Source organism: Eulemur rufifrons, chromosome 7, assembly GCF_041146395.1.
Source record: "Eulemur rufifrons isolate Redbay chromosome 7, OSU_ERuf_1, whole genome shotgun sequence".
NCBI classification, from domain to species: domain Eukaryota; kingdom Metazoa; phylum Chordata; class Mammalia; order Primates; family Lemuridae; genus Eulemur; species Eulemur rufifrons.
Window position 1 is genome coordinate 75,554,125 of NC_090989.1, and position 19,118 is coordinate 75,573,242.

The 19,118-nt window shown below is 37.3% G+C and overlaps 1 protein-coding gene across 1 annotated transcript in view; it reads right to left on the reverse strand.

The window, feature by feature from the left end:
- The window catches only part of LPP (LIM domain containing preferred translocation partner in lipoma), a 645,020-nt gene that overhangs the window by 418,782 nt on the left and 207,120 nt on the right, over positions 1–19,118 (reverse strand). Inside the window, exon 5 of the mRNA XM_069472792.1 lies at positions 16,451–16,652. Coding sequence (XP_069328893.1) covers positions 16,451–16,643 — 193 coding nt within the window. The 5' untranslated portion in view covers positions 16,644–16,652. The remainder of the gene's footprint in view (positions 1–16,450; positions 16,653–19,118) is intronic.

Consider the following 19,118-nt stretch of genomic DNA (forward strand, 5'->3'; position numbering starts at 1 on the left):
TACGTTAACTATAGTGTTGCCTCACTATAGTAAGTACCTGCTTTATTTCTTTGTCTGTTTGTTCTTCATTGTTCCTTTCCCAGAGATTTATAACTCAAAAATGGAGAAGGGAGAGGTCCTATGTGATAAGGACATGTGATGAGAGTGTTAGAATTTTTGTTCTCATTTTGTTTCTTTTTGGAGGGTACATGCTTACAATTTTAAGTAATAACTAACTCCATGGGTACAAATTATAAATTTATAAGACTCAGAGATAAGCCCACATGTTATGAAGGCAGAATTCATATAAAAATGAAGACAAACAAAAAATCAGAACTGCCCAAAGCCAGAAAGGGCTGTTTCAGTTTCCTGCACTAGAAATATTCAAAATAATCCCAAAAACACCTTGTCAGAAACTTGAGTAGAAATTCAAGTATCAGGCGAGAGAGATTGACCTACCTTAGTACTTCTGAAAATTGATTGTTGGAAAAAATACTGCCTATCCCAGACCAATTATATTAGAATATCTGAGGGTGAAACACAACTCTTGGTATTTTTTGAAGGCTCCCCAGGTGATTCTTTTTAGTGTTAAGAGGCTAGAGAACCACTATAGACATTCAAAGACCTCTGAAATACACCACAGGCTGTATTCTAGAAAGTCTGTAGATTGCCAACCCCAAAATAAAAGGAAAACATGGTAAGGCACACTGGCATAACCTTTTCTACGTTAGCAGGATCACCAAAAGCCCATGGGTTAGAACACTGGCTGTAACAAAGCAGTGAACTTTCAAAGATGTGTGTATGCAGGAGAAAGATCAGAACCATGCAATTGGATAGAGACAGACAAAACAGAACACACTCATTTTGAGATTCCAGAGATCATACTCTACCCAGCTCTGCATGGAATAAAGCACGCATTTTAGATCATTAAGACTTCTTCTTCTTTTTCTTTATTTCTTTTTTTTTTTTTTAAGCAGGAAATTCCCTAGTGACAATCTCACCTCTCCCAAAACTGCATTTAGTTTAATGAGAAGTTTTCAAAATTCACTGGAATTTGGTAAGACTAACAGGAAAGACAGCCTAGCAAAATTTTTATATCAAGGCAAAAGCTTTGGGTACTGAACATAGTCCTACCAAAGGCATAAAAGCAAAAGGCAGCCATATAAAATAAGCCTAAAGGCCCCCACTGAATATCTATGATTTCCAAGTATCATAATCTGCTAACACTAGAAAACAACCTATTTTTAGTACCTGAGGTTGTTTTTGAAAACCATGCCATTGAACCTTGATTTTTTTTTTCCTACTACTTCTTTTCTGTTCCTTATCAATTACTGATAACTACTGACCAAGATACCCTACAACAAAAGGGAACAGTGGTAATAAGGTTGGCACAACCTGGGAAGGGAAAGGCCCACCTCTACCCTGCAGAGGCCCAGAGGAAGAGAAAGGTAAATGGGGAATAGAAAGGTAAATGCATTGGTCAATGTCAGAGTAAAAGCTGGTATTATCCCCAAGAGAAAAATGCAGAAGTTCTGACTCTCAGCATTTATTGTAAACCACCAGTCTTTCTCACTTCCCCTGCCAACAGAGTTGCCTTTGGCCATTGAGGGAAGAACTAGTTTCACAAACAATTATCACCATAAGAAATAAGGGTGGGGCACCAAGGGGCCAAAACCATCATGGACTGCTTTTTTAGTACAAGGTCACTGTTAGGCTCTAAAAAGAAATTGATTTGTTCCTTCACCATTTTATTCTAGACCAGTTTATAATAAAATCAAGTTGGTAATTACTGGTTACACTGATATTTGAATCTGTTGTTAAGACATAGAAAAAGCTTATGAGTATGGGGAGAGGCAATCTTTACCCAAACAACTAACTTTCAAGATATAAAAAGCTGCCATAAAAGCTACCACAAATGAGCCAGGCAGAAAAGCAAAAGGAAGTTTTCTATCGTTATTAATTGCCATATTACCATTATTATGATTATAAAGCACAGTAGCATATGGGGAGCATTAAATGGTGTATTTTCTGAAGAGGCTGGCCAACTGGGTTAGGCAATGGACTCCTGGAATCAAAACCTATTGCTCCTTAAGGCTTGCAGACGGCCTTGATTAAACACAGCAGCAGGCTCCAGTTGAAGGGATGATTCTTCTTTTTTGAAGGGAGGTAGAACAGAGTAATTGCCAGATGTTTGCAATTTTAGCTATAAAAAGATGGCTGCTTTCCATTCCTGAGTATGTTAGATCTTTTTTCTTTCTACCCAAGCTATTGTGGTTCACTAAAATAGGCCACTGCACTGATGAATCATCATTCAAAACTGCAATAATGGAAGCAGAACAAATATGACATTTTAAATTCACAAAAAAAGAAAAATAAATAAAAATGTATGGGTAATAGTTACATGCTAAGCAACAGAAAGCATGTTGCAATTTAAAGAACTCAATTTTGGTTCAGAAAAATTATGCTTTAATCTCCTCTGGACTACCTTCTACCTACAGGACCTGGTCCAAGCAAACTCATCACTGAGCCTTGATCTCCTCAACTATAAAATGGGGATCCCATCCCTCCCAGCAAAGAGATTCCAAGCCCTATTCATCTCCATGCCCTGCCTTACATATGCACAGCCCAGAGGCTGTGCAAATATTTGTTGTGTAGATAAACAAGGAAAAATATATATTAGTGCTAGAAACCATATATCATGAAATAATTGTGTATACATAAAATACATTAAATTGTATATACATTGTATTCTCTAATGTAGTTATTAGAACATTCCCCAGGAGCATAATCACATACTCAGATATCTCTTCAGACATTGCCCACTAAATTGGGTGAGAGAAAAAATGAAAACCTGCTTTTTATTTAAGTGGCACCAATATAATTTGCTTGGGAGACTCGTGACCCCTTAGACAGGGGGTGTTATCTTTCTTAATGAGTGAGTTAACACTCTCTCTGAGGGTTTGATAATGTTATGAACACTTTCCCTGAAAAAAACATACACATGGACTAAGTTTAAATACAACTTCAGGAGACTGGTTGAATCCTAAATATGAATCCCAGAAATGAATGGCACCCAAGATAAAATCCCTAACTAAATTATTTTTTCTGAGATTATGTAGCTAGTAATCCTCAAAATTTCACTGTATAATTTGATATTTTATAAAACTACAAATTTAAAAAAGTAAAAATTACTAATTTACTTTATAACATATTCACCTACATTGTTAACTGTATAGTTCAGTAATAAAAATACTACTTCTCAAAGAGATATTACAGTATAAATACAGTATCTACATTGATAGAGTTCAAGTAAAGTAGAGTTCTTTCTGAGAAAGGTGTTATGCAAATTCAAAAAAGGACATAGCAACATGTCATCATTCTACCAAGGACAAACATGTTTGTCAATCATTAAATACATAATAATACTACAAAAAAAAGGATAAAACTACGATTATTTTTTAAATGGCCAGTATGAGCTATATTGGATAGTTATGATTAAAAATCTACAAATTAAAAAAAAAACATGAATATGACCCCAAGAGCTAATGCTCATGTTGTAATTTCAATAATAATAATAATAGTGATAATAATGATGGTAGCTTCCATTGCAGTAGTGATTATTTTGTACCAAACGCTATACCAATTTATTACTTCATTTAAGATACATATAACTCTATTTTAAAGTTAAAAACAAATTGAGAGAGCTTAGGTAGTTACTTATCCTAGTGAGCCCAAATTCCCAGAGAATTAAAGGGTAAAAGCAAGACTTAAACCCAGATCTATCTAATGCCAGAGTCTATGTATTTAACCTTAGCCTCCCCTAAGTCTTCCCTCTTTGTAGCCTCCCAACACTGTCTTGGCCCCCCAAGTAAACTCTTCTGAGTCGTCTGATAGAGTTAACCAAAGAGTCACTCACAAATAGAAGCCTTATATTACAGCTTTATACTGTTAGGTAACTGGTCATTTTCATATGTCAAATTTCTAATGAAAATATAAACTGCTTAAGAGTTAAGATGTGTTTTTACTTTTTCCTATCTACTATAGAGCCCTGATCAATAAAACTGGCATGGAATGGATCTAAATTGGCCCCAATAGAAGAACTGAAGTAAATGCAGAAATCAAGATATGAAAAAGTAAAATCTGTCTACCGGGACCACATTGGGTGTGCATGTATGACATTTCACTGTTACCTCAAATGGTGAGGTTTCTAGGTACACCTCAGAGCACCTGGAGATTTCCTTCTCAGCGAGTAATTTTTTATAGAGGAAGCATTTAATAAAACTAAAGTCATTATAACATATATGAACAGATCAATAACAAAAATAATGGCAAATTAAAATGTCATTTTGATTTCATTTTAATGTCAATAAAATTACCAGTGATAACTAACACATTTAAGCAAGATGACATAATTCACCTGAATTTATGAAGATTTCAAATAGTTATTGCAAAGGCTTTCTGAAATAATGTCTCCTTGGTAATGATTCTTGAGATTACTTTGACTGTTTTATATTTTCATACATCATACACAACCATGCACAGGTGATTCTAAGCAATTTTCACACATTATTTGGATGGTGTCAATTTTCAAACAGCTTTGAATAGTGATGACTTGGAAAATAAATGATGAGAAAATTTTTCTTTTAATAAAAATAATAATAGCATTAAAATGAGATGCAATGTTATGCTGAGGAAAAGTTATAGATTTGGAGTTAGAAGCCAAGGGTTCAAATCCCAGCTTTGCACTATGTTATTTCACTTTTCATACATTACACTCTTTGCAGATTGAGGGTGATCATAACTATCTTTTACAGTGTAGCTGAAAAGACTGGGTAGCAATAAAGCAAAGTGGACTTCAAATGCAGTAGAGACTAATAAATTCACTAAAAAGTTTTTCATGTCCCTAAGACACTATTCTACCAGATAAACTGTTTTAGTAATAACTATAATATAATCAATGATTATCGTACAATAGTTATTTTACATTACCAATACTTAAGGAAAAATAGTAGTTTGGTCAAATGTGGCTTCTCCTTTTATTAGCCTCATCATGGGTCCTCTGAATCTTGGATATTTCATTTGTCTTTAGGAACCACAATAATGTAGGAATGGTAATAATGTTATAGGACATTGGGGTGATAGAACTAGATATTATATAAGAAAGTGTTCTAAAGTGTTCACATGCATGCACACTCACACACACATTTAAAACTGCAAGTTGTAATTACTATTTCATAATAAAATCCTTCTTTCATTGCTTCCTGTTTTCTCAGAATCACCCTAAAGTATGGACAAGTAAGAAAGCAAAACAGAACAAAAAATGTTTTGGTTGGCTCACCTCTCACATTCTTACAGATGTGTGTTTGACTAGGTAAAAAGGCTGTCTTGAAATAGTTTCAGGAGAACGAAGAAGGAGAATTGCTTTTTGCCTCTTCTTTTTCGCCTTAGTATTTGTATGAACAGAAACATTTCATTCTAAAGCATAACAGATCACTGAGGAGATATAGTAATGATACTTCTGGCCAAGACCTCCAGGAAGGTGTTCTTGCCCATGATATGATAAGATCGGTATGTTCTTACTTCTTGGTCCTTCCTCTCTGTAGCTACCCAACTTCCTGGAGATATTCTTAGAGGTAAATTTCAGAGCATAGTAGACGGTTGTGTCTACCCACAGTGAAGTCACTCTGTCCATACTGCAAAGCTACTTCTGGGAGCCCAGATGCACTGCCTGAGGACATAAGCAAAGAGCTGCCAAAATTACAAGGGTCACGATGGGCGTCATTCTCTTTGCACATGCTGTTCCCTTTGCTTGGCATGTCATGTCATTCACCACCCTTTCCTGCCTGGTAAACAGCTAACTCATTCTCCAAGACTCAGATCAGATGTCCCCTCCTCTGTGAAGCTTTCTCCAATTCCTCCTACAAAATGTACTTTTATGGCACTAAATTTACAAAATGTAACTTTATGGGTGTGGGGTGCCTGTTATATCCCTATCTTGACTAGCATACCATCTATTCTGTTTGACAACAAAGTACTGAACAATGTAAAGACTGGGTAATAAGGGAAAATGCTGGAAGGGCGAAGTGCTAGGAGGGTCAGGTGCCACATCCCAGCTATGTATACTCCTCTGCCCCAGGCGTTCTCCTCAGCCATCCTGTCTCAGACTGCAGAAATTTTAAGGAAGAAAGATAAACGCCACATTATGTTTTTTGTTTTTTGTTTTTTTTATAGCTCCTTAGGTCAATCATTGTTCTGGGGTATGGTTTCTTTATATGGCATATTTGCCCTAAGGCTCAGGTGTCAGTTTTATTTTTATAATGTCCATAATGAATCCATTTATAGATAATTTACATAGGCCTGCCATGACCCAAATTGGCTGACATTTCAGGTGTTGCTACATGAAGTAACACAATAGCAAATACTCTATAATGCAGAAACTTGGGTATTGCTGGGGTATTCTAGAAGAATCAATGTTTGTTGTTCTTTTAAATTTTCTTTCTTTTGTTTTTGGATCCCTAATAAAGTTCCTTGGGACAACATATGCAAAAAAACAAAAACAAAACTGGTTTCTATGATGAAACCTCAGAGGGAAAAGAATAGCAACATGAAGGAAGCTTTGGATCTCTGAATCTCCACATTGCTCACATAACAGAAGATGCTTAAGGCTTGAAAAGTTACTGTCATTAACCAAGGAAGAAAGAGTATACCCACAGGGCTTGGGAGATTCAAAGGACATTATTAAATCACTGGTCCCTGAAATAGAGGAGTAGTTCCTAAATTTTGGTTGAGCATCATTCACAATTACCTGCAGAATTTTATTAACATTTTATTTTGTTTTGTTTTAATGCAGATTGCTGGGGCCTATGCCCTGAGACTCTAATTGTATAGTACTGAGATAGGACCTAACACTTTTTTTTTTAATGTTTTCCAAGTCTCTGATGACTTTGGAAAGCTTTGAAAACCACTGTTTTAAACCATACATTATAAAAGTGATCTTAAAAAGTATGGTGCAAGCAATTCAGATTGCATGTAAGATGGCACTTTGGGTAGGAGAAGAAAACATTAAGAAATCTAAATGTATTTCTTTATCTTACTATTATCAATCTTTAAATTTTGAAATATAGACTCAGAAAGCTGTAAAAATAGTACAGAGTCCCATGGACGCTTTACCCAACTTCCCCCAACGGTATCATCTCATATAGCTATAACGCATTACCAAAAAACTGACATTATTATGTTACTGTTAACTAGACCTTATTCAGTTTTCACCATTTTTTTACCTGCATTCATTTGTGTGTGTATATAGTTCTATTTAATTTTATCCCATCTAAAGATTCATGTCACCACCACTCCAATCAAGATATAGAACTGTTTTACCACCACCAAAGGACTCTTGTTGTTTTCTCTTGGCATGAACACCCACCCACTCTCTGCTCCACTCCTACCCCCACCTCTGTCCCCTAGCAACCACTACTTTGTTCTTTATCTCTAGTGTTTTCTCATCTCAAGAATGTCTTATAAATGGAATCATACAACATATGTAACCTCTTGAGACCGACTTATTTGTTCACTAAGTATAATACTTTTAAAGTCAATTCAAGTTGTTGCATGTATCAATAGTTCATTCTTCTCTATTGCTGAGTTGTATTATTCTATTGTATAGATGCACCAGACTCTGCCTAAATATTTGCTCACTGAAAAAAATTTGGGGTGTTTCCAGTGTATTGTCATTATGAAAAAAAGTTGCTATGAACATTCATGTACAGGTTTTTATGTGAACATAACTTTTCATTTCTCTGGATTAAATGCCAAAGGGTGCAACTGCTGAGTCATATGAGTCATGGTTAATACATGTTTACTTTTGTAAAACACTGCCCAAGATTTTTCCAGAGTAGCTATACCATTTTACACATTCCTACAGTAATGTGAGAGATCATTTCTCCACATCCTTGCCAGCATATGGTACAAATTTTTAGTTTAGATTTTCTAATAGGTGTATGGTGATATTTCTTTGTGGCTCCCTCTATATTATTATTATTAAAAAAGTAAGCTCTGTTCACATTTAAACTATAGAGTGACAATAGCATTGTATATTTATATAATTTTAAAATAAAGACAATTAAAGTACACTTCGCCACAAAAGTCAACATTAATCATTGTTTTTGAACCATACAAGGATAAGGAACCCATCACCTTAGTAAGGAGTTCATTTCAGCAATTAACTAAGCTGACACTTTACAAAATAAAAGAGATTTCTGTCAACAATATATGAACATCTTGTTCTAAAACATCTAATCCAGTTTGTTCAGATATATTAGTTCTATCACTGTAGCTTCTAAACAAGTCACCCAAAACACATCCATGACACAAAATTGTGGCAATCATGGAAGGAATCCACATGATCAAGGCTTAGTTTTACCCCTTACTAATCTGCAATACTGAACAAGCTACATGACCTGCCTGAGTCTCTAAAACTGGGATAATAACCCCTGCCTGCATCAACAATTTTCATTTGTTATTTACAGCATTCCTGGACAAAGACCTTCTATCTCCCTAAAACGTATTTGTGAATTAACTATTCTTATCTAGGAAATGAAGGGATTGAAATGAAGGGATTTTTTTTCTCCTAGCTTCAGACATGGTTTAATGAGGCTGTTCAAATAATATCTTCAACATTTGATTGCTCTTCAACTTTCAGATATCTTTTGCTGTGTTGACTTTATTCACAGCCTCCATGAAAATCTAGGAGTTCTTCTTAGCTTTAAAACCAATGGGGGTCAAAAATGAGAAAGAGTATTTTTTCCTATTAGCTCTTGTTCTTGCCAAGTCCTGGGACTCTTATCGGACCACCTTGGGTCACCTACCAACATGTGAACTGTGGCTCGAGGGAAGAATCTGAGGCTGAGCCAGGCCTGTGTCACACACTCCACTCCTGAGTGGATGACAAAATCTAAAAGGAAACTGAGTGCACTATTACCAATAAAAAGGACATTCTGGGAGGCCAAAGCAACAAAAGTCCAGCATAAGCTTTTCTCCAGAGTGGACACACTCTAGATGACCTAGCTGGGAAGAAGTCCGAAAGGCTTTCGCATACTTGCTACGCTCACGGGATTTCTCTCCAGCATGGATTCTTTGATGCTGAAGATTTCTTTTGCTAATGAAGACTTTTCTACACTCACCACATACATAGGGAGAATCTGAAATATGAATTCTTAGATGCCTTTTTAATTGTTCCTGAGTACTGATGAACCTGGTTCTAGAATTTTATAGTTTAGATAGTATTGAGACACTGTGACTCCTATCACTGTTATTAGAAGCTAACGATATTTATCAGTATATATGGATAGCATTATTAGTAATAATTATGTTTATAATAGTATACATTTATTAGTATGAGTATCCTTATTCAAAATGTTTGGAACTAGAGGTGCTCTGAATTTCTGATTTTGGAATATTTGCATATACCTACCAGTTGAGCATCTTAATCCACAAATCTGAAATCCAAAATGCTCCAATGGGCATTTCCTATGAGTATTATGCCAGTGCTCAGAAAGTTATGGATTTTGGAGCACTTCAGATTTCAGGTTAGTAGTGCTTGACCTATACTATAGGATTCATTTTATAATTTGAAATACTTACTAATAATAATGTGTATAAAGTCATAAAATGCATTTATCCAGTAAATGCTATTTTATAATTTTATCAATATTAAGTTATTAATAACAATAAGCTATTTTTATTACAGCAAGAAAATATATTCCAAGAGGGAAGGGATTAGTCTGTGTTTTGCTCATTGCCATTACGTCAGCCCCTAGAAGAGTGTTTGGCACAAAATCTGTTTTAAATAAATGACTGTTGAATAAATATACAATAGTCACTCTTAAAGTTGTAAGGTATTTTACAACTTAAAAACATTTTTACACTTATCATTACATTTGGTCCTCAAAACAATCTTGTAAGATAATAAATATTGCCAGCTAATTTAATAAATTCAGGAGACTGTAATACAGAAGCATCATGCCCAAGACCAAGTGGTAAAACTAAGGCTTGAAGATAAATGCCCTGATCTTCAGGCTAGTGTTGGACCCTGGCACTCTCAAGCAGTGACAAGGTCTACATATATTTGGTAAGACCTGATGTCGCCCCAAGAATTGCAAATTATTTTCTCTGCTGAAAAATGCAATGTAATGATCAAATTAATACAATTAATATCTGATCCTTTAATGAAGGAACAGCTTGTCCTTTCTTCCCCGAGGACCTGAAAATTAAAACTCGTGTACTGCACTCCACAGTGATGGATGAGGCTCAAGATGCTTTCCCCGATCCAGAAAAGGAGGAGGCCAGTCAAACCCAGGTTTCATTAGAATCCCTGGTGTTTCAGTGAACTTGTGACTATCCTTGTGGCACACCATGCGTAATTATAACAAATGTCTGAGATTTGCAACTGCTCTTCTGTGATTGCTGGTAATTTAATACGACTGCCAGGGCTACCAAAAGAAGATGTTTCCCATTTGTACCTCCAGAGTCACAGGCAAGATTCTCCTTGCATGAGGAACAAAGACTACAGAACTCCAGAGACAGAAAAGCACACTGTGAGTCTAAATATTTAAATAAAACTGTTTTCTACCACTAATTACTCCAGGTTTAAAAAAGAAAAAGGTTTTCCTAACAGTAAAAAGAGAAGTAGCATCAAATTGGCCTATATGTTTAAAATAAAAATGGTGGGGAAAATCCAGTCTAAATTATTCCTTTAAATATATTGCCATAGATGGCCATTCATTTCCCTCACATGTTAGTAGTTATCTGTTAAGAAAACAAATATGTCCTTCCTAACCAGAATACATCACTAATGGCTAATTCTCTACCAAGTAGCAATAACCCAGGACTAGTCAATTTCTAGGAACCAAACTCCAAACTTGCCTGTTCCTGTGAATAGCGGAATGAGTGCACTTAGGAAACCTGGGCTCTGGACCGTTCAGCTCCAAACTCTTAGGTATATTAGCAATCATTTATAACTAACTATTCTTCCTCCATACAATGCATTAATAACCTCAGGGTAGCATAAAGCACAAAAAGCTGGAGTAAAAGAAATCATCCAGGCTTAGGACCCCCTTTTTAATAAACTTCATCTTACCTATTCTGATCTACCTTGACAAGTCTAAGTGAAACACTGTAGGCAACGGTGGAAAACACAGGCCTTTTTTATGTTATATAGAAGTGTACTAGGTAATACGTGTAGGAATAGTTTGCGGGAAAGGTCACCACTTTGAAATTGGTTTCACAGAAGAATCATGAATTAATAAAATAATGGAGTTAGAAAAGATATAAGATGTCTAATCCTACCTCCAATAAATAGAACTCCTTAAAATCATTAAGAGCCCTAGATATGAAGGTTCCCTTCTATTTTTACTAGCTGCATGATTCTTTAATAAGCTATTTCACTTTTGGTAGTTTACCAGACATTAAAATGGCAATAAGATAGGTTCTACCTGCTTCACAGAGCTACAGTAAGAGTTATTTTCTGAAAATTAAAAAACAATGAATATGGAAATGCTAAATAATCTATAAGGGGTTATACCAATATAAAGGGGTTATACCAAAAGGATCACCTTGAATTGGTACCCAGTGGATTTAGTTTTTCAAAGACCTAACATAAAAATGTTTTTAAAAGGAATTTCAGAGGCTGGAGAAAGTGAATTCTAGGACATAAGACAACTCCAACTTCACAAAATTGAAAACTTCACAAATCGTTCTGAATGATTATCTACTGTAATGATGGCTAAAAAGCATTACCAAATGTCATTCAGCCAAGCAACTGGAAGAGAGAGGGAGAGAGACTGAGATGCTAATTTCTAGAGTGTAATAGCAGAATAATTTCAAAAACCATCTCAAGAAAATAGTATATTAGCAAAGTTGGAAAATTTACTTACTTTGCTATCTACCAAAAACAGAAAAAGAACTACACTCTGTTCTGCCATCAAAGTCTAAAGCTTGGTTTTCTTATTATTGTTGTTTTGGGGGTTTTTGTTTGTTTTGTTGGGTTTGTTTTTTGTTTTTTAATTTGAAGCAGAGAGAGCACCAAGATTACAGGACAAACAATGCTAAAGGCTGGGACTTTAGAGACCCACAGAAAAATTGCACTATCTTATTGTTCTCATCAGTTGAATAGAAGTTTATGGGACAAAATCATAAATACATATCAAAGTCATTTCACAAAAATGAAATAGACAGTTAACACTGTAAAATCTCTAAGAAGACAAAACTTAATAAAAATAGATATGGATTCATAAGCTTACAGTACTGGCCAGAAGAAAAGCATTTGGAAACATACGGGTATTCTAAGTTAGCTGTGGAAACACGAGTTGTTATAAAATCAGTGAAAAGTATGAGAACAATGGAAGTCAAATAAAAGGACCTTGAGGCCTAAAGGGCTACTAAATGGGGAAAAAACACGCCCCACTTTTAAATGTGACAAAGCCTTTTAGAAAGAGGTTATTAGCAGAATATCTCATAAAAGAAAATTATAAATATGGGTATCACAAAATTACAAGCTGATACGTACAACATCTGGGTACTTTTCTACTTTCACAGTCAGAATTTAAAAATGAGAAAGCAAACCCCAGCGATCATATACATAATACCAAGGTGAGAAATGTAATTGGTAACTTCAAGGTAGCAGTGGTCAAACAAATCCCACACTAAAAAGCTCAAAATACGGGTACAGCAGGGTAACGGTAATTCAAATATGTAGGTTGAAGCTGCAGAACCACAGAGTCTAAGCAGGAGCTGAGAACCTAGAGAACATGTGCCTGTATAAGCAAGTGTGCATTGCTATGTTTACCTATTCAGCTCTACAAGCACCACTGAGTGCCCCTGTGTCAGAGATCCTGCTGGGTGCTGCTGTGGATAACGAAATCAGTCAGGCAGCCTCTGCCTCCAAAAATTCAGGGTCTACTTGAGGAGACAGGTGCATACACAAGCAACTCTATTAAAAGGCACACTATGATAAGAATTGTATGCGATGCATAATGAGGTTATGAGGTCATAAAGAACAGTTGTCACTTGTCACTAGAATATAGTGCAAGGTTCTGGATAACTCTAGAGTTAGAAAGGACTTGAGGTTTGGTGCTAATTCTGCTCTGAGCAGAATATTCATCTCAGAGTAAGGAACTAAACACTCTTGAGGCTGAAGCTTTCACATTTACAACAGAAGCAGCTGCACTGTGTGACTTCTGTTAGTTCTAACTTTCTGTCTTCGTGATTGAGCTTCTTGGTGGTCAACTTTTAAGCAATGGATTGAAAGATTTTAGGAGCAGGAAACAGGGGGACAAGCATTTACTGAAGGCAAAGAAAGCATGAGCTGAGGCATAAGAAACATGAGCTGGGATCACCAATCCACCCTGTAAGCAAAACCTGAGCTACCTACTATCTTGGGATTTCAGGAACATTCTAGATAAACAACAACAACAAAATAAATAAATAAATAAATAAAACCTAAAAAAAGATATAAACTTTTAAAATGTATAAAAATTTAAACAAAATATAAAATGAATTATAAAAATGTTTAGAGTAACAGAGAATGCACCAATAACATTTAAATTAAATATAAAGTAAAAGCAAATTCTACACTTCCAACAAATATCCAGTGTTATAATATACAGCAGAGGAAGACATGTAGCTTCTATTTTAAAAAGAAGGCTAAATATATATGATTCCCCATATTTGTCTTTAGCATGTATATATTAAAGGGAAATGCCTTTTTTTCAGATTCAGGAAAGGTTATATTAGAGAGAGACAAAGAGAGAGAGAGAAAGACTGGCAGAATCACAAGAATGAACCAAAACTTCAGAAAACAAAAGGCTGAGATGCTCGACATGAAGATGCCATATTCCAAACTCCTTATTGCAAGGAAAGTATTACCGAGCAGCGCACTCACCCAGCCAGCATCTGCCACCCATCCAAATACATACACATACATAAGAACACACAGACATACATTTGACCATATGCAACCATTCCTACTAAAAACACAGTAGCACAACAAGAGCTCCAAGGAACATAAGGACGAGTGAGAAACCATGTCTTATTGCTTCAGTGGGATGCAAAGCTTATATTCTTACAAGGGAAGTAGGGAAGAATCACTGTAATACAGGGCTTGGCGCCACAAGTGTCGTGAATAGAAGAGCAAGTAGCATCACATGCTGGATATGGACAACAACCTACATTTACAAATTTACTAGGCACAAAATCACAGAGAATGTCACCTCTTCTAAGTTTCCATTTACTTATGGGGGGAAAAAAACACTTCATGGGTTATATGGGAAGGCAATAAAATAATAATGAAAAAGCGTAGGGCCTGGCATATACTCATGTGTAATATGTAAAAGAACACAAGCAGGAGCAATTTTAAAAAGTTGTAGAAATTTGGCGGTCATAGAATAAGATGTATGTGGACACCCATGGAAGGGAGTGATTACTGCCGATCTAGACATTTTGGAGAAAGTGATACAAATAGAATTTTGACAGAAAACAGAAGTGTATGGGAGAAGAAGCCAAGAAGTGCGAGCTGCGGGGCATGCAAACAAGTGAGAGTTTACCCCAGTGTCCCTGAAGAGTAAGACAGCCACACACAGGCAGGACCTGTCACAGCAGGGGCGTCATGGCCAGGCTGACTCACTGTGATTCATGGCACTGAGAGGGACGGGGTCTGAAGGGAGGCCATCATACACTTTGCTTCTCCCCACCTCATGTGTGCCATTTATTAGCCCACTTAATATAGGACCTGCCATCACCCTAACACTAGGCATATACCAATTGTCACACCTACGAAGTGACTTCCTCATACCTTTGCCTCCTACTCCATAACTGACCATGTCTTTATTTTCCCTTCATATTAAACAGAAGTCCATTTTAGCTCTCCCCAAAAGTTAGAAGACAAAATAACAATGCCCCTAGTAAGCTGACAGGGGGACACCTTGAAAACATAAATGAGGAAGCCAACACATGGCTCCTCCTATCCCTGTTAAGAGGGATTCTCTTCCAGATCCCATTCCCAAGCTCTGCAATCACTAAAGAATGATGAGCCAAAGAAAGCCAGTTCACTAAGTCCTTGATTAATTTCAAAGATGCAGTCTCCTTCAAGGGCAATAAAACTTCAAGCACTGCTATGGAAATTAGCATAGCACCAAGGGCTTCATTTATTGTTTTTCCAGAGAATCTTTCTAATGGTCTTGGTGTTGCCCTTTCTAGGGAAAGGATATCCAAAGATCGACAGCTCAGCCATGTGTGCTGATGATTCATGACCTTCCCTACCACTGGCCCAAGTGTCCAGTCACCTTACACAAGCTAGACATCTGGATTAGGCTTCTGACATCAGTCTTGAGATACTCATAATTTGGGTCCTGAGATACTAGTAATAAAGTGTTTACTGGGAACAGGAGATGATTCAGAGAAAAAAGAAGGACTGAACTATATCACAGAGCATGAAGTAGTCTCAGGTAGTATTAGTAAACAAACATACTAATGTCATCTAAGAAGCAACTGGAAACATTCTGGAGAAGCTATGGTAGGTAATAACAGGAGCAGAAAACAGAGAAACAAGGGCTGGATCTCCTTTCACTGCCTCTTCTCGCTCAGCTCCCAGAAGTCTAATGTTTGGTTTGTTAGTTATAAGTTATTCTTTCATGGGTTTGAATGAGCTGCTGACAGTGGTAATAGCAGGAAAACTCTTCAACAAACGGGTATGGCATCATTCACACAGCCTGTGAGGTGGGATGTGTGAGTGTGTACACACACATACATGTGAGATGCTGAGCTCACGTAGAACTTCAAACTCCATTTGATGTTAGCTGAATATATTGTTATTAAAAACCCTGAAACTAGGCTTCACTCAGATTTTTTCTATAAGCTTCAACAAATGCAGATCTCCAGAGCCCTCCAGACAACTTTATCCTACAGCAGCCTAAGGGAAGGAAAATAGCCAGAGAAGGTAAAAAAAAAAAAAAAAAAAAAAAAAATTCCCAGCACTTTAGTATGTTCACTTTGAAGGAGTTTCTGATTGGATTGTTGCTTGGCAGCATTCTGGGACTCTGGTCTATTGGCACGAGGAAGAAACCACTGGGTGGGAGACACATCTTTACAAGAGAATGGGCCGGAGGTAGAGGAAAACACAGTATGAGGGCGCTGAGCTAAGACTGAAGAGGCAAGATTTTTAGTTTGGGCTCTAACCCTACTTCACTGTGTAACCACAGACATATGTCCCTATCCAGTCTTAATCTCTTTGTTCCCAAACGAGAGGGTGGCCTAGATGATTTCATGGGGGCCGCTTAACCTTTGACAGTCCATACACTATGATAATCACACTGTGAATCTGTGAGCTCCCTTTTTCCAGCACAACTCTATACTATAAACCACCTCTATTACATTCAACTTTCCCACTCTGGGCACAAAACTCTGAAATCCCAGCACTTACCCTCATCTCCAGGTTGCTTGTATGGGTTGTATTTGGGTTTTGGAGCAACTACTGGTGCAAACTTCTTGGGTGGCTGTTGTGTAGACACTGAAATGCTGGGGGTCCCGAAGGAATGGGTTGTCTCCATCCGTGCAGGCACATGGCCAAGGGGCTCGCCAGTGCTTTTGGGTGGCAGCCAAGATGGGTGAGACATTGTTGGAATCTGCAATTCAAAAGAAACAAACAATATTTTTGTAGAAATACGAAAATGAAGGCAATACTTAATGAATCTTGATAAAGCTCTCTGGAAAGAAGAAGGATGAAACAAAATGGAAGAAGGAAAACAGAATAGGAAGAAGATTCATCAGGAGGAGGGGGAGGAGGAGGAGGAAGAGGAAGAGGACTCTTGGAGAAATAGATATGAATAAGCAATGATTCCTAACTTGAAAAAGTTTCTATGGTAGAAGGTTAGATAAAATCTTCAATTTTATTATTATTCTATTAAAACCAGTTAAATGGTTATACCTAAATGAGGTGTTAAGTTACCTAAATGAGGTTCAAAACACAAAAATGTTGCTGGGATGCAGAAAAACAGCTCACTTCTTGGTGGGAACAAAACTAACAAGACTTCATTGATGAGGTGACATATAGACTGAGCCTTGAGTTCTAAGTAGAGGTTGGGCCTGAACAAGGTTAGCACAGTTATGTAGGCAGAAAAGTACCCTGCACTTATGTTTAGTGTGGCTGGAAAGGGGATAAGAGAAAGTATATAGCAAAAGAAATAAAATGTGGGATGGAACCAAAGCCTAGGCAGCTCAGCATGCACACTTCAGGAATTTAAATTTAGTCTGCAGGCATTAAGGAACTACCAAAAATTAATTTTGGAAACAGGAGCATAATAGGTACATGGCAGGACACTTTAAAATGACCCATCCATAGGAGTAGCTCTGCTCCCCACCAAGGGGCACTTGGAAACGGGGAAGAGGGGGATATTGGTTGCCAAATTACTGGCATTTAGGGCCAGAGGATAGAATATTCAACACCTGCAAGACACAGGTCATCCCTCCACAACAAAGAAATGCCCATCGAGAGCTATGCTGAGCTGATACCATCTTGAACCTTTATGAAAAACTTACTTTAACTAGGAAGAGGGCAACTGGCACAGCCCGGATACTGTTCTGATCAAATTGCATACACTATTTGAAGAAAGAAAAATGCTGTTTCCGCTTCTGGGTAAGCCAATCACACCCCTCCAAGCAGCCTGCCTGCTGGGGATGAGCCTCACAGACTGCCGCTGTGGAGGGCTCTCCAAGCCTGATTGCAAGAGCTCTCCAGCACGGGGAGGCCCGGAAGGCACCCTGCACTTGCCCCCAGCCCCAAATCCACCTAGTAATTTATTAATTGAACTGAATTAATTAAGAGGGCTACATGATTATCTCCAAATATCTATAAAGACAAAGAGCACTGGAAATGCAGGAAAAAATAAAGGCCTCAATACACGGCATAGCAATAGAAAGGCAAGGTAGAGGGAGAGAGTTGGGAAACAGTGTTGCACGGGTATTAACATCTGTCCATGCTGGGAATGAGTAGCATGACCTGGAATGGCACCTCCTCTAGTGCTCAGGTATTTCCACGTTAAAATTAAGACTAAAAAACCTAGTCCTCCTTAAGTCTCAGAGTTTTTATGCCAACCAATAAGGCAGTATTAAAGCGCTTTATATACCATAAAGTGCTGTGCAAAGTGAGAAGAAAGAAATGCCTCTATTCTCAGAGAAAGTCACTGGGAATTATACGACCATCTTGCAAGGCGGTAAACAGTTGGGGGTGTCGTTTTCTCAACAGAAAAGGATAATATGAATCAATGATAAAGACTCTAAACTGGGAATCAGGATACATGTTTTTGAAGCCAGTGATGATAGCTGCTTTTCACTGGGGTTACAGGGACCTTCTTCTCCTTGTACTCCCCTGCACCTTTTACCTTTTACTTACACACATACACACACACACACACACACACGCATACACACTTACTAAGCTGTGAGTTCCTTAAAAGGGAAGGGACCATATTTTACACATCTCTAAACCACCATCAAGACCTAGCACAAAACCAATATAGAAAAACAAACAATGAATGTCTCTTTTACTCGTGGTTTTTAAATCTGGCTGCAAATTTGGAATCACTTGAGAACATTTTTTCCTAAATACCAAAATCAAGCCCATCTTTCAGGGTTGAAAAACACCAAGTTTGGGGTTTTTTTTAATTTCAGCATATTACAGGGGTACAAAAGACAAATGTTTAGGTTACATATATTGTCTTTGCCCCACCTGAGTCAGAGCTTCAAGCATGTCCATCCCCCAGATGGTGCGCACCACACCCATTAAGTGTCAATACCCAGCCCCCCTCTCCCCCCACTAGGTTGTGCTAGTTTGCAGTCCCATCAGCAGTGTATGAGTGTTCCTATCTCTCCGCATCCATGCCACCATTTATTGTTTTGGGACTTTTTGATAAAAGCCATTCTCACTGGAGTTAAGTAATATCTCATTGTGGTTTTGATTTGCATTTCCCTGATTATTAGAAATGTTGAACATTTTTTCATCTTCTTAGACCACAGTGGAATAAAATTAGAAATCAACTCCAACAGAAACTCTCATCTCTACACAAAGTCATGGAAACTAAACAACCTTCTGC